At 40.9% G+C, this 21,807-nt stretch overlaps 1 protein-coding gene across 1 annotated transcript in view; it reads right to left on the bottom strand.

The window, feature by feature from the left end:
• Positions 1 to 1,695: 1,695 nt before the first annotated feature.
• Positions 1,696 to 21,807, bottom strand: part of cnnm2b (cyclin and CBS domain divalent metal cation transport mediator 2b) — a 38,350-nt gene continuing 18,238 nt past the window's right edge. The window contains exons 2-8 of the mRNA XM_019260110.2: positions 14,196 to 14,339; positions 12,571 to 12,708; positions 10,411 to 10,580; positions 9,160 to 9,253; positions 7,892 to 7,954; positions 5,492 to 5,670; positions 1,696 to 5,093 (exon numbers count right to left, since the gene is read on the bottom strand). Of these exons, the coding sequence (XP_019115655.1) occupies positions 4,812 to 5,093; positions 5,492 to 5,670; positions 7,892 to 7,954; positions 9,160 to 9,253; positions 10,411 to 10,580; positions 12,571 to 12,708; positions 14,196 to 14,339 (1,070 nt within the window). The 3' untranslated portion in view covers positions 1,696 to 4,811. The remainder of the gene's footprint in view (positions 5,094 to 5,491; positions 5,671 to 7,891; positions 7,955 to 9,159; positions 9,254 to 10,410; positions 10,581 to 12,570; positions 12,709 to 14,195; positions 14,340 to 21,807) is intronic.

Genomic DNA, 21,807 nt, shown 5'->3' with positions numbered 1-21,807 from the left:
CCTAACATGGTATGCACATTATGCAACATGTGGTCAATAGGGGCCCTCGGCTCATTTCTGCCCCAAGGTTAATCCGGCCCTGTGGCTGTTGTAACATGGCAAAGCAGTCGAATGAAACAAAAAGACGGAGGGGGAGAGGCTGTGGATGCTTCTAGAAGTTGATATTTTCATTGTCCTAGGACTTATGTAATGCATCTCATGGTGGTTCACGCACAAGCTCAAGTTCAAGGACGGCAATGACAAAACATATTCATTCTGTGCGGCCAAACACCGCTCAGACCTTTTCTTCTTTTCTGTGAAAAGTTGTCCTACGGATGTCAAAGCCTGTAACTTTAGCTGAAAAGTAGCAGCATTGGTAACTAGTCACAATAAGGGAATAATAGTATGTTAAATGGAAACACCTTACAGTAGCAGAGGTAGAGAAAATAAATGATATCGTCAGTCATGGTAAAGTTTGTTAACATTAGTGACTGCTGGTCATACTAGATCAAGAAGGACCGTAGCAGCAAAAAAAAAAGTGTGCTGTATTAAGCAAGTGTGTTTTCTATTGCAGTAGTTCAACTTCTTGTTTGTAAGAGGAAGACTGTCATTTCTCCTTTCTAAAGTCAGTGTCACTTTAACGTCTAAATGCAACAACACAGCGAGTCGTAAACAAAGTATTCTCCTGGGTTTAACGTTCAGACCTGTAAACTTCTTCAAGGTTTCATTAACTCACTCGCTCCATTAGACTTGAAGGCGTTATCGTGTAATGGTTTGTCACACTTGTAAGTACAGGTCATGTTTACATATCAGGAGGGAGAGGGTGCTGCTGCAGCATTTCCTGACTCAGCATTTTGCCTCAAGTCAGTACAGAAGAAGTTTCTATCCTTCATCAAGCGATGACAACAACAAATCCTGAAATTATACATAGATGCATAGATTTTATACTGCACACATGTATCTTATTACTAGGTAATAACTAAATATTCTATTTCCTGACATGCTGCACTGTATTGTTGCTTATCTGCAGGTAGCTTTAGCTGAAAAGCAGCCACTGTAGACAAAAGTGACAATTATGGGATAATATTAAATAATAGTGTAACAGTAGCACAAATAGAAAGGAGTGCCATTTTTAGAAATATTTAAAGTTCAGTAAAATTAGCCACTGCAAGCTTCTGGTCACACCAGACCAGGTAAGGTTGTAGTGGAGGAAGATTGTGTTTTTTCTTCATTTAAGTTACATAGTCTGACTTTAACTGTCGTATTTAAACTACTCTGATGTGAGCATGGTGTGTTTATTATTAAGAAGAAACCCATATTTAGCATAAATCATACCAAAAGCCTGATAAGAGAACATTTAGAAGCAGCAGATAGAGTACATTGAGCCATCAACTGTCTGTCTGTTAATCATTCACTTTTTTATTAAACCACCAGCTGGTGGAGGCAATGGGAATGTTGTCTTCAGGTAGAAGAAGCATTATGGACAGCATATGGGTACAGTAGCAGCATTGGGATGGACAGAAGACCAGTTAAACACAGGCCTGCAAAGCATTCACACAATGGAGGGATGATAATCTGTGTTCAGCAGAGGACGGAGTGTGTGTGTGTGTGAGAGAAAAAAAAAAAAGACAATATGTATGTATCTGTGTGTGTGTGTGTATCACAGGAAAATGAAATAACCCAGTCCCAGCTGATGCTTGCGTTTGGACTTTTTGCTTCTTGTTCTCCTGTCAGGCACTGAGATCCACCAACTTGTAAAGCAAAAAACAGTATGATCACAATCAGGTCATCATTCATTGCTTCATCTGTGGAGTGATTGTCCCTGCAGAGCAGAGCGGGCCTGCTGCATAGGAGCACGTTCAAGTAAACAATAATAAACAACAGCGAACACAGCTGCAAACAATGCAGACGTACTCTGTGTCTGGTTACACAACCGAGACGCCCCTCATGGCTGAACAGATGGAAGGGCTGTTTGTCCATGTGTGCTGTTTTCAGAGGCTGTTACATGTGGAAACAGCGACCACCAGTGGTTACAAATGGCAACTGAATATTACAAGAAAGGCATTCAGCTGTAGGACACTGATGTTGCCTGTAAGGTGGCAAAGAAAATTGCCAGCATACAGTACATATAATGTTAATGAACAGGCCTGGAAGTGAAATCAAAGTACTTTCATAGTTAAGGAGTTAAAATCTACGCACCTACAGATATGAAGTAAACAGAATTATTCTACGCTAAGACTTAGGAAGGAAACATTTCAAGCACACGTACAGTATCTTAAAACTCATTCCTGTCTTTATGAGGTAAAACAATAAGGGCAAGAACAAAACAAACAAGACTTCAAGGAATAGATCGACATTCACGCTTACTTGCTTTCTTGCCAAGAGAAGATTGACACCACTCAGATTAATTTACACTAAATATGAAGCTGGAGCCGAGGGATGCTAGCTTAGCTTAGCATAAAAACAGCTAGCCTAGCTCTGAAAAAAGAGTTTGCTGATGTCACTGTGATTGTCCATTAAATCTATGAAATAGTTGTTTTCTGTATTAATAAAACAAAGTGCTAATAATGTGCTAATTTAGTGTAATGTTGTGGTATTACAGGGGTCATGTGCCGCACTATTTCTTCACCTTTCAGCAGCAATAACTGAGCTTTAAAGGCTAGCTGTTTCCAGATTTTATGCTAAGCTAAGTTAACCAGCTGCTAGCTCTAGCCTCGTATTTAGCGTAGCGACGTGAGAGCGATATATCGATCATCTCTTCTAATTCTCAGCAAGAAGGAAAATTAGCGTACTTCCCAAAATGTCAAACCATTCTTGAGTTGTTGGTGTTTTTGAAATAGTGGAAGAAATAAAACATATATGGCTACAGTGTCTCTAGGATAAAATGAAATCAGTATAAATATCTCTCTTTAATAGCAGCCAACATTTGTGAAGAATAGTTTAGTTTTTGATCTGAATTAACACAAGAATTAGAATTAAACCTGGATTATAATCTACATCATGTGGGGAGCCAAAAACAAGTAAAGTCTAGTCTCGTTCACATTCACTACTGTCAAAAAATAGCCTTCATGAACCGAACCGCCGGGCTATGTTTTGTAAGACACAGACATGCGAGTGCCACGCATGCAAAAAAACAAACAAACAAACAAACAAAAAACAAACCAACAAACAAACAAACAAACACGTTCACACACATAAACAGTGGAAAAGCATAGCTGTGTATCATTCATGGACATGTTTAATGTCGAGGTTACTTTTTGTGACGTTGATGATGCTCAACATGTTAGATGAGGTCATTAATACTGTGCAATTATCAAGTTTGATTATGCGTAAAATTGGCAAAAAAATAAAATAAAATAAAATATATAAGACACATGACCTCCACATGCATAGGTGCCCGTGTTGGCACTTTTACACACCCCCACCACCCGGTAAACCTACCCCGCCCTGCTGTGGTGAATAGTCTAGGCATCATGACATCATCCCATATGAACTCTATAGTAAGACATGTTTGAGGTCAACAGATGCAAAAACATGGAAGAGACAAAGAGAAAGAGAGACTGACTAAGGACAATTTTGCTTGTGGATGGCTGCAGTTTAGCATTTTTCAAAAACAAATATACATATACATACAGTACACACATACAAACAAATATATCTGTCAATTTATAATACAGTGATTTTCTTTTTTTATTCATAATCATCTCTTAAATAAATTGCAGTTCATTGCACTTTGTTAAAATAATTAATTATATGATTTCTCTTAAAGGCAATAGTGTGATTTTTTTTAAAGGTGAAAAAGATAGTGTACCATAAGCCTGATTTAGGATAATAGTAAAAATAACAAGATCTGTAATATACATACTGTATCTGTAAAAGACCCTCACCTCCTCATATACATGAATGGATGTTCGTCTCCATATATGTAGCATGTCCTTTTTGATATGACACGTGTGCCCTACGCACACACCTCTGTGTTACATGCTCGTGCATGCTCGTATGCCAGTTTATGTCATATCATGTCTCCACGCATACATATATACATACAATATTATAAAATAAATAAATACAGGAAAACATTCTTGGTTCGTGGTTTAACGGTTTTCTTTCAAAGCGGTTTTTGGTGCAGTCTTTGACCAACCGTTGCTCTCTGCGTGTTTGGGTTTGAGTCCTTGCTGATGGGATCAACAGTCGACTGAGCCTCCCTGAAAGCTGCACGGGTGTTGGGGTGGGGTTCATTTGTGTGTGTGTGTGTGTGTGTGTGTGTGTGGGAATGTGACTGTGTTTGAATATATGTGCGCAAATATAGTCCGTGTCCAGTGTAAGAAGAGGGGGGGACCAAAGTCTTTGGCCTGAGGAGAAAATACAGCAAGTGTTGTGTTATGTATGTATGTATGTGTGTGTATGTGTGTGTGTGTGTGTGTGTTTGTGTGTGTTTGTGTGTAGGGAAAAGGGGGACAGGGTTTGCATGCACTCTGTCATCCTCTAGTCCAAGTCACCGCTATGAAAGTGTCAGATTGTCCCGAAGAAGAAGCTCAGTCACAGGTACTGTCCAAGTGCGCCCTCTGGAAGAGGGTGTAGTACAGCAGGGATTCTGACAGCGTTCAGGTGGGGGTGTTCAGGGTGACGCAGCACCCGTCTTCCCCACTGCCCCCTCCATGAAAGAGTCTCACTGACTGACTGACTGGGGGCTACTGGTTGGAGCAGAACCCTCACTCCACCTGCCTCCGCTTCCCCACTTTCCCTCATCTCCATCTACGCCACCGCTCCGCGTGTGTGTGTGTCCATGAGACAGGGTGGAGGGTCTGGGTCTCCACCGGGCTCGGCGGGGTCTAGATGGGTCCCTCGTTGTGGGCGCTGTGGTTGCTCCTGCTGAGGCCCACACAGTTCTGCTGCTGGTTGAGCAGATGGGACGTCTCGTTGGCCACGACTACGGACACGGCAGGGGTGGTGCTAGTGGTGCTGGCTGTGGTGGTGACGACGGTGGGGGTCTCCACTCCGTCATGGAGCTCCGTCAGCGTGAGCTCGATCTTTGTGAACTCGCTGTCTGTCGACTGGGGCGTTTTGTCCATCCGTGACGCCATTACGGCATTCTGGTACTGCTGGCGTGTTACCTAGGAAACAGAGACGAGCCATGAGGGCTGTGATTGGTTGAACTTGTGGGGATGGTAGGTACCAACAATCCTTTTATATAATATAACCTCTTTTATATTGTTTTTAAACATATCTTATTCTACGCTTTGTTTTATTTATTCATCACAATGACTGTTACGTCAGTAGAGTAACCCTACAACTAAATGAGGTGGTTTTCTGAAGACTGTACATGAATTAATAAAAGAATAAATCAATATCTCACCAAAGTACATCAATATTGTTCATTTAGAGTCCTGTTTCTGTCAACATGATGAATATAAATCCAATATTTATATTACACATACTAATTGGTCCGATCTTTATGTATACACATGTGAGCCTCAGTGTGTATTTCTTGCTCACCCGTGTGTGTTCTCACCTTTATAAACTGCAGGTCTGAACGCGCTCTGACTGAGTAGTCTGGTACGTAGATCTGCAGGAAGGAGTTGAGCTGGTTGTTGCTGCTGCCAAGAGTCGGGGTGATGGCGTCGATACGATCACTCCTGTTCAGGGAGTCTGAGTGGTTGAGTCCAAACGGCCGCGGAGGAGATTTATTCTCTGAAAGGAGGTGATGTGAGAGGTAAATGCATTTAAACCCCCCCCAAAAACATGAAAGACCAAGTCTGAGTAAAGAGCAATATAAGATACGTAACATAGAGGTATTCCTTAAAGGGAGGAGACACATGATATTGAGATATCGCAGATATCAGAGTTGTCTCGCTGCAGGTTATTTCTCATTACGATTGGTTTGGAGCCACTAAAATATTCCTTTATTCCTTCACTGTTGTCTTTCTTTGCTATTTGTCTTGTTGCCGTTCTTTGCCTGGTGCTGTCACAATAAATCCTACAGCTGATGCAGCTAGTCTTCCTCTAGTGCTACCATGAGATTAAAACCTGCAATGAAGTGATTTTAACATGTATTAGATGGAATGGCAGAATATTTGGTACAGATATTTATGTCCCTCTCCTTCTCTGACTTTTCTTCTAGCCGTTCAAACGTGTCCAGAAATGGATTATGATCATATAAACATTCCCAACAGCCTCAGTTGTACTTTGAGTTGAATGCTAATTAGCTAATGTACTAACATCCATCCATTATCTGTAACCGCCTATCCCAGCTGACTTTGGGCCAGAGGCGGTGTACACCCTGGTCAAGTCACCGGCTCATCACAGGGCACAACCATTCACACTCACATTCACACCTACATGTAATTTAGAGTCACCTTAATTAACCTATGAAGTGCATGTCTTTGGCCTGTGGTAGGGAGACACAGGGAGAACATGCAAACTCCACACAGAAAAGCCCCTGCCACTGCAACATACAATTACATGCTAAAGAAATATTGTGAACATAGTAAACATTAGCAGTCTCACAACGATGCTATCATTGTTCCTCTAATCTAATACACCTCTAAGCTGATATGCCACTTGCTATTGACCAGTTTGGTCTGGTTAGGGGCTCTGTATTACCTGGATGTGTTAATAATGTTTGGACATATTTGGCAGATGGAAAAACTCTTGTGATGTGCCTGCTCGAACTCACAGTTCTTTGAAAACTCGTTGAGCTGCTCAACAGCTTCATCAGCACTTAGGATCCTGTGTTTTGGTGACATTTTTCCGGGTCAAGTGTCAGATCTTAGCACAGACGCTTGCTGTGATGTATGGAAATCTAATTTCTACATAAGTCTTGAGTTGGTGGTCTCCAGTGATGCTGCTTCTTTCTATGTGCAACCACATACAAGACTTGTTCTGTTTTTTTGTTTTTTTTTTGTTATTTTTTAAATTTTTTAATTAAAGCCAGATTATGTTTTCCACTTCTTAAAGAAGCCTAGTGAAAATCACACACAACAAAGTGGAAACGGCTTGGCCAACACTAATGCTACTACACCGACTGGAATGTATGTAATCCCATGTAGGAATATGTGTGTGTGTGTGTGTGTGTGTGTGTGTGTGTGTGTGTGTGTGTGTGTGTGTGTGTGTGTGTGTGCTGACCGAGCGCAGTGGGCCAAAGACCTGGCATGTGAACTCTTGCGGATTAGTACTCCACTTTCTAGGGGCCGCAGGGCCAGGTCAATACAGAAAACGGCGGTGCGTGTCAAGGACACACACTTAACGCATTTACGTACACGCAGACACACACTCAAACGTGTGCGCGGCGGGGTGCCAAAGTGGGTGAAAAAAACACGTTAAGAGGTGCACTGCAGGTCACTGCTAAAGAGAAAAAAAGAGAGTGTATTTGTTCAACTGCATTTCCGGGTACATGTGGGTGTGTTTGTGTTCCTGTGCAGCATGTCTGTAGTTATGTGCAGTGTGTGTGTGTGTGTGTGTGTGTGTATGCGAACATATGTGTACGTGCATGTCTTTGTATGTGCGCTCAGTGGTGTCCGGCAGGGGGCTGTAGCTGTAGGTCTTGTTTATGTAGTCGGAGGGTTAAAGGTTAGGGGCGAGTGGGGCGGAGCCTGGGTCTACTCTGGGGCCTCCAGTCTCCAACACCATTCAGCCACTTGACTAATGGCTCAGGGGACGAGGGTGTTAAAGTCTCAATCTGAATCTGTTTTCCTCTCTCCTTTTGTTTCACATACACGTTGCATTCAGGTGCTAACGGACATCGGGGCCACAAAAACTTAGACTCTCATACAAGTTTACACAAAACAATCTTCTGTGCATCTTTAAATTTCAGTAATTAACAGATGGTATGATGTTAGTATGGTGTTAGATTTGAACGTGTGTGTGTGTGTGTGTGTGTGTGTGTGTGTACAGAAAGAAAAGGTCACTGTACCTGGAGATCCTGCTAGCGATTCAGCCCTACTGACAACAAACGTACGTGACAGGGACAGAGGCACTTCATGGGAGAGAGGGACGATACAAGAGAGGAAAAGAAAGAGGAGAGTCTGTCAAAACTGAGAAATAATAAATACATATACACAAACAGTAAACTAGATTAAATCTGGTAGAGAAGCATCTGTAATATAGCCACAACGGGAGCGAACTGTCGCTCAACTGCACTGCTACTGAGCAGCCAAAGATGAAGAAACAGAAAATGCCTCATCATAAAGTATCTGATTTCTGACTGCTGAGCACCTGCACTCACGCCATGAAGGTCATTCTGCTATTTCACCAGTAGGTGTCTCTCAGATCCCACCGCCCATGTGAATCAGAATAGTTGGGAAAAGGCTGAGAATAGTACTGTAGTTTATGAATGAACTGAGAGGACTGAGCGGATCGGTAGGTGACGCTTTCTCATGATGTCACTGCAGGAGAGCCTTGTCAGTCTTGCAGTCATTGTTGATCGACATTCATCGAAAGGAAATGAACGCTTTTAATCCGGAGATCTTGAACTGATGAGGACTTTGCTGGCTTGGTGACTAACACAAATCATAAGTGGCACGCTGTGACGAATTTAGGACATAGAGGTGACACAGAGGTGATTAGCTTTCATCAAAACATTGCTAGTTAGGTCAAGTTACAACACGGCAGATTTGATGTACATTGCTGGCAAACATCTTGCTTGTTTATAACATCAAGCAATGTGCAATGGTCTTAAAGTAAAGACCAATAAATATGTTATAAATATAGTACAATGTGAGTGTGGCTATTGCCGAAGGATTTTCAATATTGTGTTAATATTACAGTTTTAAAGGAATCAAAATATGTTTCTCTATAAAACCCTTTTTTCATTTAACACAAGGAGCCAGAGTTCTCAAATGTTGTTCTCAAATGTGACGCTTAACTTTGCTTTAAACTTCAGCCTGAAATTATGATTTGATCAGAAGCTGTCTGAGCAAAGAATACATAAAAAAGGACAATGAATCAGAGCCAGCTTTTAGGTGCTTGGCACTGTGGACACATTTCAATGAGGTGCTTTGTTTGTATTGGACATAAACTACAGCAGATCTCAATATGGCCCAGGTTTTTTATGGTGTACTCACCAACAACATCTCAATCCAACAGAGGATTTTCCAAATGTCCAAATTTTTGAAGAAACACTCAAAGAAACTTGACGGTGCTCTTACTCTGAACAAAGACCAGGTGTGTCAAAGATCTTACCTGGCGAAGCTGTCAGAGCCATCATCCCATAGAAGGAGAACGGCCCCGCTTCAAACTTCATCCCCTCTTTTCCTGCCTCCACCTCCACCTTCCCCTGTGACGGTTAAGATTCAGAGATGACAACATGTTACTTAAACAACACGTTATATTTCAAATACAACTTTGTTCACGTGTTAAACCACGAATAACAAGTTTAACTATGCGTCTTACTCATCTTTTTCTTGTCTTATTACACATTTTATTTCTAATTAACTCTCCTGCACAAATTACACATTTATCCATCCTGCCTGTGAGTTTAGAACAAATCTATCCACCCTCCCCTCTTTACTTCTTGTAGAACATCTGTTTAAAAGCACCAAATCTGATCCTAAAAAAACGGCCTCAAGGGTAGTGAGTGACCCAACACTTGTCCTACTGGATCCAGGGATATTACACACATATTGACTAAATGGACTGAAAATATACAAAGTATGTGAGTACCAATCTATGTGCCAATCTATTTAAGTGGCGTTCCAGCTGCAGTCCAAGTACTGATGTTAACTACATGCATGTTATGTAAGTGTAGTATTTCACAGACTTCCCTTGATCTGTTCAAAGACCTGATACTCTCCCTGAGGCCAAAGAGGAAGACTGTATGTGTCACACCAGCAGGATATTCAGATACAGAGCACACACTTTCAAACTGTAAGGCCACTTAAAGGTCAGCAGCACATGTTTTGATCTGCTTTTGAATAAAGAGATCAGGATTTCTTTTAGGTGTCTGCAAAGAGAGAGAGGAAGGGAGAAAAGAAGTGGGATGGGTGTACAGTAGAACCACTACTGATGTACTACTATCTTCACATTGTGAAGTGCAGTAACACCACAATTTATGACCTGAAACACATATTTCACTTTCTGTTAGCGGTGTTGATGACAACTAACTGTGTTTGTTTTGAAGAGCTGTATCTCTTCAGCCAGGAGTTACTAGGTTTATCTATGCTATTGTTGTTTGCTTTAATCCGCACTGCCCTGCAGTACAGTCATACCATGCATACCTTTTTTAGGTATTGGTAGGCCCCTGTGGGAACAAACCTGCAGTACAGCTCTGTTAGATGGATGCCTATAGTGTGAAAAACTGTAGGACGAGTAAAACAATAGCTTGTAGTATTAACAGCAGCGTGTCACTGTCTTAAATGGGTTCAGCGTATCGTGTAGTGTAGTTTCCTTAGGTGCAAACACCGTGACAAATGTCTTCTCATTGCGCCCACATACCTGCAGTACAAGGATGAAATAATCCACGGGCTTGTTCCTGTGGAAGAGGTAGTGCTCTGCCGCCCGCTTGTTCTTCTCATCGTATTTCAGCTCCTGGATGACGTTTGGATGCTTTAACAAGCGCAGCAGAATCTTTTCTGACATTTGCACCGGTGCGAACGGTTCGACCTCTGAAAAGACAGAGAGGGAGAATATTCATTACTGTCCAACTGATACCAGGTTTTGGGGCTGACATCAATATCAATATTATTTTGTGAAAATAAAAATACGGACAGAAATTCAGTTAGTTATATATTGGCCAGCTGTCAATGAATGATTCTGATGTGAAACAAAAATTGTCAGTCAATAAAATGGGCCTCACATACAAACAGATGTGTGCACGTGCAAGTGGCTTTCATTTTTCTAGGTACGGAAGAAAATGCTCGGGTTGTGCTAACCTGTTGTACAACTGGTGGAAAACACACACTTAAGGATGATAATGTCTTAATCTGAACCCCCCCCCCCTTTTTCTTATCACATATGACTAAAGTCCAGTAGTCGTTGCAGTCCAGGTGAACATCCCCGTCTAGTATCTAAGTGACCGTCACTGCCTCCCATCCAGGTCACGGACCAAGACTTTTTATAGCATCTAACTTGATGTCGCCTTCTTGTTTCTGTTACTACTACATCCTACTTCACACCCACGGATGCTGCTTCATTTTTTAAATGATTCACTCACTCTAATGTGTCAACTGCATCTTATTTTATTAGATACATTTTTTATTTTCATTTTATGTTTCAGGTCTCCTGCGACTGCAGTGTGAAATTCTTCTTACTGTTGGATGTCATTTTTATGAACTTGCCCAACAAAACAGGGAAAAAAGCAGCTTTATATAGTAATTTTAGATGCATTAATGATAATATCTTGATGTACATGCATCATACATACGTCCTCATGAACACGTTCAATTCATCAGGTTGAAGCAAGCAAATCACGACAAGTTTGTGTAGTGAAAAACTAGAAAAAAAACTAAAAGAAGAACTAGAAATTTAGGATGAGGCCTAATGTTTCTTCATATTATAATTTTATTATTCTATATACTCTCTGTACATATTCTATTGCATGTCTGTGTGTGTACTCCTGATCTTCCTTTGTGTCCCATTAAAGAGTTTATTTTGCAAAATCTAAGTTGACACATTGTATTTAAATAAATAAAATGAACTTGACTGGACAACAAAAAAAAAAAAAACTAAATTTAATCTTATGCTCTTACTGTTGGTTTTAAGCTGTTACTGCATCTGTCAAACGTGCCCAAAAACTCATTTCTAACTTTTAAACACTGTAATCAGATTGTGACTGGTCTGCTTCAACCACCTAATGGGCCAATCAGCTTCTTCAACTCAGCGGCGGTGATATGTGTCAGCTGGCTGCTGGCTCCACCACCAGGAACTAAACTCCCTAATAGCCTTTAGAGGAACTTAATCAACGCTTAGCTGCTAGGTCAAAGTTCTAAAGCAAACCCATCTGCAAGGAGGCTGTAGTCAAGTGCTGCTGCTGCTGCTGCTGTAGTAGTACTTGGATATCCTGCAGCCTGTTCAGAAATCCATTTCCCAAGGGAAAGCGGGTGAAATATTTCACATTTTACACTAAGTATGCCGACTTGTGTGAGAACCCCGATCATAGGCCAAAAATGCTGGACGTGATGTCACTGAGGAACGAGAGTAAGCAAACAGGGTGGTGTTTTTAAAGCTGTGAGCTAAGATCCCAACATGTAACCTCCAGTGCATGACACGCAAGCAAATAGACGCCTGCGTTTTCCTTTTTTTTTTTGGATCGGCGCACAGTCTACACAGACATCCCGTGCCGTGCTCCCGAGAGGCCTACCACCTCCTCACAAACACACACACACACACACACACATGCAAACCAACACCCTTGTTGTGAGTCCTCACACAACTCATTCCCTCACACACACAAACAACAGATACTCATTCTACACACATACTCACTCCTCCCTACACCCACTTGCCCAAAACTCAAAGCCCATACGGGCACATACACACACAAACAGCTCTCTCTCTCTCTCACACACACACACACACACACACACACACACTTTCCCCACAGTGAGGGGCTGAGGGCACACTGGGGGAAGTCAAGCAGCAACGCAGCCCACTTGCCTGTTGCTAGGAAACGCAGGGTAGCCAGCAGAAGCTGAGGTGATATTTTAACCTTCATTTCATTGTCGGTAGGCTTGAAGGCCGAGAAATCCTGCTTCCTTTCCCGATGGGTGATTTTCTTCTTCGTCTTGTTGTCAGCTGAGGAGGGAAAATGAAAAGCCGAGCGTAAGACAGGACAGCAAACTTTTTGTGCAACAGGAAAAGGACGATCTACTCCACAGATATCGAGCGAGTCCTCCCGGGTCACCGGGTGACTAAACTTGAGTTACCCAAAGCTTATTGCTTTTTCGAGAAATGTAGCTGTGGCGTCCTTCTCAGAACTAAAAGAGAGCTATAGGGGGCTACACTGTCAGCTTACCACATTCTTAGCATTACTTCAAGCCATATGTATTAGGGCAACAAATAGACTGGCACGTATTTCATGTCTGCAGGCCATTAGAGGTGTAACAGTACAGTACAGCTGTACTGTACAATATGATACATGAAACAGAGTTTACAGAAACTTTTAAGAAGTAAAATAAATAATGTCTATTTAAAAAACTAAAAACAAAACAAAAACAAAAATAGTATTACATTGCACAATACAAATAAGATAATTTCTTAATTGAAAAACATAAAGCAGTTATTTATTTATCTTATCTATAAAGGATAAATCAACTCTTACTGATATGCAAACTGATTTTACATTTCTGGTTGAAAACATTTTTAACGCCCCTACAATCAGTATTTTTGAATTAAGATTAATGCACATGTAATGTCAAAGAGGTCACTCGTAGTGATGAATCCGCAGCTCCCACAGCTCTTTATCATTTTAGCATCTTTCAGCTCTTTGTTTTGGTTTTTCCGCCACACAACTTGACTGTTTCTTTTCAGTCTCACAGCTCTCGTCAGTGTTTTTTTTTTCCAGACAAATCTGTAAAAACCAACCTGCACACTACCTACTCAGCTCGTAACAACAGACAGACACAGTTAGCGACTACCTGTAGATGGTGAACATTTAGTCGCTAAAGAGGCTGATATTTTCTCAGTAGTTGGTGGAGAGCAAATTAGAGCTACAAAGGTAGATAGTATTGCAATAAGTCTGTCAGGTGGACACAAACACAACTCCAAATAAATTCTAATGCTCTGACAGTTCAATGTTAAAGTCGTTATGGCTAATGCGTCTGCAATCAGTTTCTTGTTTCCACCTACAGCAGACATGGAGCAACATGGACATTCATTTGCAAATTTACGTTTTCGAGTTGTGTACATTCGGTTTATCAGAGCTTTTTCACTGACAGCTGCAAACAGCGTTGATGAAAGCAGAATTTTAGGACCGCAAAACCAAAACATTGCCCTGAAAGACACTAAAACACTTGCTGTAGGAAATTACAGGGTCAGGTGATAATTCTCTGTGGGTTCATCAATATAAAAATACTGATTAGTGCAGCTTTAATTGTGGACTTTAATGTATGCAAAGTGACCAAATTGACCTTTTCCACATTCATTTCTCATGATATATTACCACTATACATTTATAAACATTAATCATAAAACCTTTGTTAATGGTCAAGCAGAGCTATTAAATAGAGCCCAATTGCTGTGCCTGGATCAGTGCTTGGAGCAGGTATGAGAGGGGAACCTACTGTACAAGTCCGTCTCGTCCAGGATCTCTGACTTGATGATTTCTTCAATGACGTCCTCTAGGGTGACAATACCCAGAACCTCGTAGAAAGGGTCTCCCTCACCCTCATTGTTCACCCTCTGAACTATGGCCAGGTGTGATTTTCCTAGAAAAACATACATGCACACACACAGATACACAAAGACAGGTTAAAAAAGTTAGGTTCATATAATGATAAAGAGAGGTAAACATAGGTCAGGCAGTGAAGGTAGTACAAGGGAACACACATGGCAATATTTTAGTGTGATTTAACGTGTATCACAGGTGTTTTATACTGTGAAATAAGAACTTTAAATCACTCATATATAGACAGATAGTGTGACTGTCATAACAGTGATGCAGTCTGACAATCCAAATCACAGACATAGCAGGTGACACAAAGCGATCTGAAGGACTAACTGTTCTCTGTATCAGTTGAATGACCAGGGATGCAGCAGCACAATGTGTTAAGAGTGCCAGCACAAACTCGAACAGCCAGAGATACAGACAGACTGACAGTCAAACAGCCTTAAATTTCATCATACAAGTCCCCTCAGCCCCCCCCTTCCTTCACATCTGTGTTTCCCAGGACCCTCCTGTGAGCTGTACCATCTGAAAAAACTGCCGTGTATGCAGAGAATACTGTCAAGCAAAACGCTAAACAAATTCTTTGCCTTTTCTCAGCTTGTGATCATTTAAAAGGAATTTTCCAGAGGCCCGGGCTAATATTAGCCCCTGCAAAATGAAGTTTCCATTCCGCCCCGGCGATATTCTCACCGAGCGAAGGAACAGACCGGGCGAAGCCTCCACTGTGTGATCAGATTGTCTCGAAATGGGCCGTTTGCATGCAGATACACCTGGGTGTAAATAATGGAGGACGTCAGTGTGCCTGTGTGTACGTGTGCATGCACGTGTGTGCATGTGTGTTTATTTTTGGAGAACACCGGTACATCACTGAGTCAGTGCTCAGATGCTGTTTCAGCTAATGCCCGTGCTGCTTTGGTGCAGACAAGCACAGACTGAAAGGACTGAGGGCTGATCACCAAGAGTGTTTTATTGCACTGCAGCTCGCTGCTTCCACACAACACTATGACAACACGCCGATGTGCAGGGTACAGAGCCGGAGAGTCTGAATATGAGAATGCCGTGAGCATTAGACACAGAATTGATGCTTTCAAGAAATACACTCAGGTTACACCTAATAGGAGGGCAGAGTAAGATCACCAAAGAGAGATATTAATAATGTAAACACCAAACATCCACCATTACAAAGCTACATTACATACATTACAAATTTGCCATTGCAAATGGCAGGCAATACTCTTCCTGTTATTTTCAAAGTGTCCAGTAGTTTTCATATTTCTATTAAGGTGTCGACGATATCTTAAGCACGTCTCTTTATTACTGAGGGTTGGATTTAACTAGGACAAACACAAATGGAGCCTGAGTGGGTTACAGCAATCAGGCCTCAGAAGTCCTTGAGCAAGCAATTACTATAAACTGCCCAGAGAGGGAAAGAAGGCAAATGGAGAGGCCAGCGCAGCACAGTGAAATAATCAATACTCACTTCCTTCTCTTTAATGGCATCTCCTCCACTAGTGTCTGGTTTGTAAACAGAGCTTCTAAGTTTAGTCTTCGGGGGAAGCTAATGTTTGGTTTTTCCTTTAATATGGAAGGTGTGAAAATTCAGAAAATGTGCCAGCAAAGTGTGTGATTTAAAATGATTCATTTTGTTTTGTTTTAATGAAACTGATGTCATGTTAATAATACACGTATGATGATATCATGTAAAAAAAAAATTAAAAAATCCAGCACGCTTCTTTACATTCCCACTTTGAGGTTCACACTCTGCAAGTTGGTTGCCAGTGTTCTAGCCAAAAAAAGAGACCGACACAATAAAAGTTAAAGGTCATGAGTTTGACTTGAACAAAATCTCCATACATATTACAATAATATCATTATTGATATTGTGACAGACCTAATTTCAAGATTTAATTTTCCAAAGTATCATTACAGTCTCCTGTATTTGTTTCATGAAGGAATAGTTCAACATTTCGAGAAACAAAACAATTCTCTTTCTTTTACTTAGATGTGACGGTGGATACCACTGTCATGTCTGTCAGGTAAATATGACGCCATTGTCAGCAGCCGGGTAGCATAGCTACATAGGTAATCGCAGGTCCAGCTTTGGAAACAGCCAGTGGTTTCTCCCTGTTCATATGCTCAGCTAAAAAGCTTCTTGTGGATGACAGATCTACAACCTGCAAGTCCAGTTGCTCCAGATTTAACCCTTCTCAAAGAAAGATGACTTGGACAACTGAGAACCTTCACAGACCAAATTAACCAGCTTCTTGTCAGTCTCTGGGCAGAACCAAGAATTAACCCTTCCACTTACGTATTACGACTATTCTAACTGATACATCATCACTGTAACTACTGTTAAAAGCTAGCGAGTGGACCTAGGATAGAGATTTTACCAAAGGAACTTTCATGTTCAAGAATCCATAGCAGAAAATGTTTGTTGTTTTCCAAAGTAAAACACTGATTCATATTTAACATAGAATTCCCAAATTCCCAAATCAGCAAAAATTAAATACTCTTTAAACGCCCTACAAAATAGACAAAATAAGAGAAAACGTCTGAACAAGGTAACACCACAGACCACAAGCCCAACAATTAAAAGTTAGAAGTGAGATTCATTCAGTAAATCATTTGCAGGGATGCAGTATTTGAATATATTGTTACACTGTTCTTGTTAACGTGTCCACCTGTGCGTATAGGAATGACAGGTTCAGCGTTATCAGAAGAAAAAGAACAACCAATAGAAACGTGCGTCAACATAACCTCACCTTTCTGACACGAAACAAGGCCTGACCTCCGACCTTTATGTGAGGTAACTGATAAGAGTCGGGGGTCATCGCTGAGATCAACACACAATCCGTTCTGCTCTTGAAGCAGCCGTGTGCTTGCGAGCACTAAACACACAAATGTAACGGCACGGCTCACTTGTTTGACAAGTTAAACTAATCCCGTCAGGATGTTTGTTCACATCAAGAACACTTTCAGTCACCTCCCTTTCTACTTTATTTGGGGTTAACCATTAGAGATGACCTGCTGTAAGTGCTCTAACAGAGAATGCAAAGGTCACTACTTAGAAAAAAAGGAAAAAGGATAGAGGAAAAAACTGAATGGGAAGTTATTCAGTAGAAATGATAGAGAAAAGCATGTTTATGCAAGTTTAATAGTGTTTATTCATAGTCTGTCCATCGAATATGGTAATCATTAATTTAACTTGTGACGTGTAATGTTTAGGGTGAACATTGCGCTAGTGTCGTGGCTCTAGGGATGAAAATGTCACGTAGTGGACTGAATGACCACTTTTTTCCAGCGAAATATCGCAACAACTACTGGATGGAGTAAATGTTGTCTTTAAATGTTGTGTAACCAAGAGGTAAACTCCGTAGCTGTGGAGTGAAGCCAATGCTGACATGCAGTCAAATAAAACAAAACGTGTTTAAACAAATATTAGCTACCTGTGTCTTAACCTAGCGAGAACCTCCGTGGCTCTGAAGCAAGGCCAGTGTGGAAGTGCCAAAAACTGCAGTTCCTTGAATGGCCACTTGAGGCTGGCTACAGAATGAGTCAATCTCCATAAACCCCTATATTAAAATGTTCACAGCAGAAATAAACATGTTTACAACCTGGTACAAAAATCAGTTTTGGTTTCTACAGCAAATTTTTCCCAATCATGACAACTTTACTTTTTTTTATATCTCCAGTTTAAATTATGATAAGGCTTAAAGTTAATCATAATTATCAACGTGATTTTTGGCATGACTGCCAACATGGCAGCGGTCAGAGCCACCACACTCTGAGCTCCAAAATGGCTCTTCGGAAACCAGTGGGTGATGTCATGGATGTTCATTCTACTGTCTATAGTGCTAACGTCAAGTTGACCTCACTTTTTGTTCAGAGTGACATTCAAGTACTCCTCATTATCAGTTGTAGTTACTTTGGTGATTCTACATTTTTCATCTAGCACCATTATCAGTTCAAATTTTAGCCAAACACCTGTGAAACTAATGACATTCCCATTAGCATCCACTGTACTCTGTGTGCAGACCAGACAATGTATCTCAGCCTTTGAAAAGATGTAAAGATGTTTTGCTACATTATGTATGTAGGACAGAAAGAAGGAAGATAGCTTTTGAGTTTTGATTCAAGGACAGACAACTAGCTTTGTGATCTGTGATCTCTGAACCAAGCTGAAGTGGATCTAAACAGGAGAGTCAAGAGTCAGAGCGACCTGCTAGAACCATTTATGAAAAAATCCACTTTCGCTCACAATCACTGTAAATCAATTTCAAATATTATATTGTTCATTAATGACTGTGTAACTGTGTTTCAATACAGGTTTTTGGACATACAGAATTTCACTGGACAGCGACGACATGTTAGCATGCCAACACATGGCAATTGAACCATTTTACTAGTTGTTGAGATATTTTAATTATTATTTAGTTATTTTAGGATGTTGGATAGCATTATGTATATTGCAATACATATGTCAGGAGTAGTTAAGCCATATAACTGAAGACTGGAGCATGCCATGTCATAGTGAGATAAAGAGGCATCAAAGTATCATCTGGTAAAATTGGACTTGTCTTGCTGACAACCATCTCAGGGTCATGAATGGACAAACAGAGTTGCATACTTTCTTGCTTTAACTGCATTACTGTTATTTGATGCCATTTACAAAACATACAGGAGTGACTGTTTTATGTAAATGATCTAAAAGTTTTAAGAACGGTGCCCATGTAAACTCCTCTGCTGGTGTTGTTGTCTGCAGTCTACCCAAAGTCTATTTCTGTCCCTCTCAACGTTACACACACACACACACACACACACACACACACATTTTTTGCACAGTAGCTCCACGCTGCATCATTTTGTCTCACTGTCTCACAAGATGAATGCATACTTTTCAGTTTCCCACAAAGACAAAATACCACACAAGCGACAGAAAAAAATGCAGCTTCTGTCTTCCATAAATATATTATGAGACAATGACAGCCTGTTTATTCATAGCTCTTTAGCTGCTGTTATGGCAGTGCGTTTTGTTTTGTAGGGGGGAGGGCGGTGGATTGGAGGTAGAGTGGGGAGGCTGACCCTCTGGACCCACTGGAGCCTGGAACTTGGAAGTAGGCCATGGGGAGAGCGTGTCCTTGAGAAGACCAGTCGTCTGGGGTCCTATAAGCCACCACTGCTGCCTGACATCTGGGGCTGTCTAGCTGGGCTGAGGCTGAATGCATGCTGGGTAGTCCAGCACACAGGCATGCTGCACACATCAGGGTCGGGGGTCAATTCACTTTTCTTTTTCACTATTTTTTCACAAAGTTTTTTGGGGTCAAAAACTGCAATGCGTTAGTCAACATTTCTGAGAATGATGGTTGAGTCATTAGACCTATAAATGGCTGTTTCAGTTTACACACACACACATACAGGATTATTTGGTTTCCCTTAACAACAAAGAGGCAGATGACTATGGTACCAGGAAGTGCTAAATCTCACTGAGGAGACATTCAGGGACCAACACACGTGTTCAGTTGTGTGCATTAAAACACTGCCTGCAAAAAGATGAGCATCCACAGCAAGTGATCTACTCCACAGAGCTGAAGCCCCATTCATTTTTAAAAAGTTTACCTGCTTTATTTGATCTGCTTTTTGTTTGATTTTTTATTCATTATAAACTACATGTCCCAGAGTTACCCCTCACAACATTCTTTTAGCTTTATAACAACTTTTTCCCACCTGTTTACAGGTGAGGTCACAGCTCTGTGAAGCTGTACTTAATGCTTTAAGATAAATGCTAATGGTGGAGCGCTAACATACTCACTGTGACAATGCTAACATGCGATGTTAGGCAGGTGTATGTTTACTAGGTTCATCATCTTAAAGTGTTAACACACTAATGCTAATTAGCACAAAAACTAGCTGTGGAGGCCTTAAACAGCTCCCACCATGTAAGAAGGATGCTACCACAGGTCCTTCATTCCAACAGCTGTAAGACACCAGCATCACTTTATGACTTTATTCAGCTTTACCTTTTTTCTATATATCTCTTTTTTATTTCTTATCAACCTTGTGTATACGAGCTGCTGTGATAAGTGCATTTCCATAGTGTGTGATCATTAAAGTCTTAACTCTTATCTTATCTTAGTTTGTACTAAAATGGTGGACCAACTGTCCGACTGACCGCCATCACTAAAAACCATGGCTTAAATTGGGCATGAACCACAAAAGTCCCACCATATTACATTAAACTGTAAATAATATGTGTAAATTAGACACCATGTCCTTTAATTCTCAAGAAAAAACTCACAGAATATGACTCTGGCATTGGATTGAAGATTGAAGATTGATGGCACACAATGGTTGGAGACAAAATGAGAACCGGGAGAAAATAATAGTATAAAAACATAACTTTTAATGGCCATTGTGCCAAAAGTGTCTGTCGCCGCAGTAATAAATACAGTGGAAAATACTCAACTGAGAATACAGCAATATTTTCAGTGGACTCATTTCACCCTTGCCCAAATTAAAAGCACTCCAGTTCTTGATAGCTGCACTGGGCCAAACCAACAATCCATTTATCCATCTATCCATCTATCCATTCATCTGTAACCCAAAGCCAAGCCTGAGAACCTCCACTCAGGCCTTCAGAGACCGAGCCGTGTGCTCTTTTCCACCATTCCCAGCTTATTTATGGAATGCAGCTTTGTCATATTTTTCCATAGCGCAATTTTCCCCTATAAATAGGCATGTAAGGCTCTGAGCTGGGGTGGGAGTATGAGGGGTCAGTATCTGTTGTGGACACTCATCACTGCCCCCCTCCCTGTCTTGCTCCCCCCCCTATTTTTCCAAATATTTGAGCACTGACAAATATAGTGCAATGTTAGGGTGATGGGAACCCACTGGATAGTCTTTCTTCTAAATCTACCTCCAGTGAAAGTTTCCAGTCATTCTGACCCATTTTTCCATTGACATGGGCAAAACCTTAACCCTGATGGCAGTAACATGTCGACTATTTAAAGATTCATTTACATAAACATTTAGTCTGATTACACATGCAATAACACAATTCTGCGTCTCAGACAGTATTATTGGGAGATACAAGTGGAATGTGTGCCTGTCTGTAAGTTTGTGTGTATAAGTGTCTAGTGTTTAGTGTGTTTAGATAACACAGATAAATGAAATGCTTTGTGAGGCATTCAGAAGATTAATATAAATAAGGGAACAAATTAATCTCAATCGGGCACTTAAAGGGGAAGTAGGGCTGCTGCTCTGGAGAGGTTTTGTAAAATTCTGAGAAAATACCACAAGTGATGTCCAGTGAAAGATTTAAGGGACTCTTAGATTCTCTCAGTCCACAATGTTTTGATCTGACACACCTGTCAATGAACATTTATTGTGTGCAAGAATTGTGTTGAGATTGTTACCTGTATAGATTACAAGTTGGGTGCAGAGTTTAGAAGAAGTTGGTGTTTCCCTCAGAGTATTAGTTAAGATCACTGACAGAAAGGACGTTGTATCCG

The sequence above is a fragment of the Larimichthys crocea genome, chromosome X, assembly GCF_000972845.2.
Source record: "Larimichthys crocea isolate SSNF chromosome X, L_crocea_2.0, whole genome shotgun sequence".
Lineage (NCBI taxonomy): Eukaryota > Metazoa > Chordata > Actinopteri > Sciaenidae > Larimichthys > Larimichthys crocea.
Note: the sequence above shows the minus strand (reverse complement) of the source record. Positions and strands in the feature narration are given on the sequence as shown.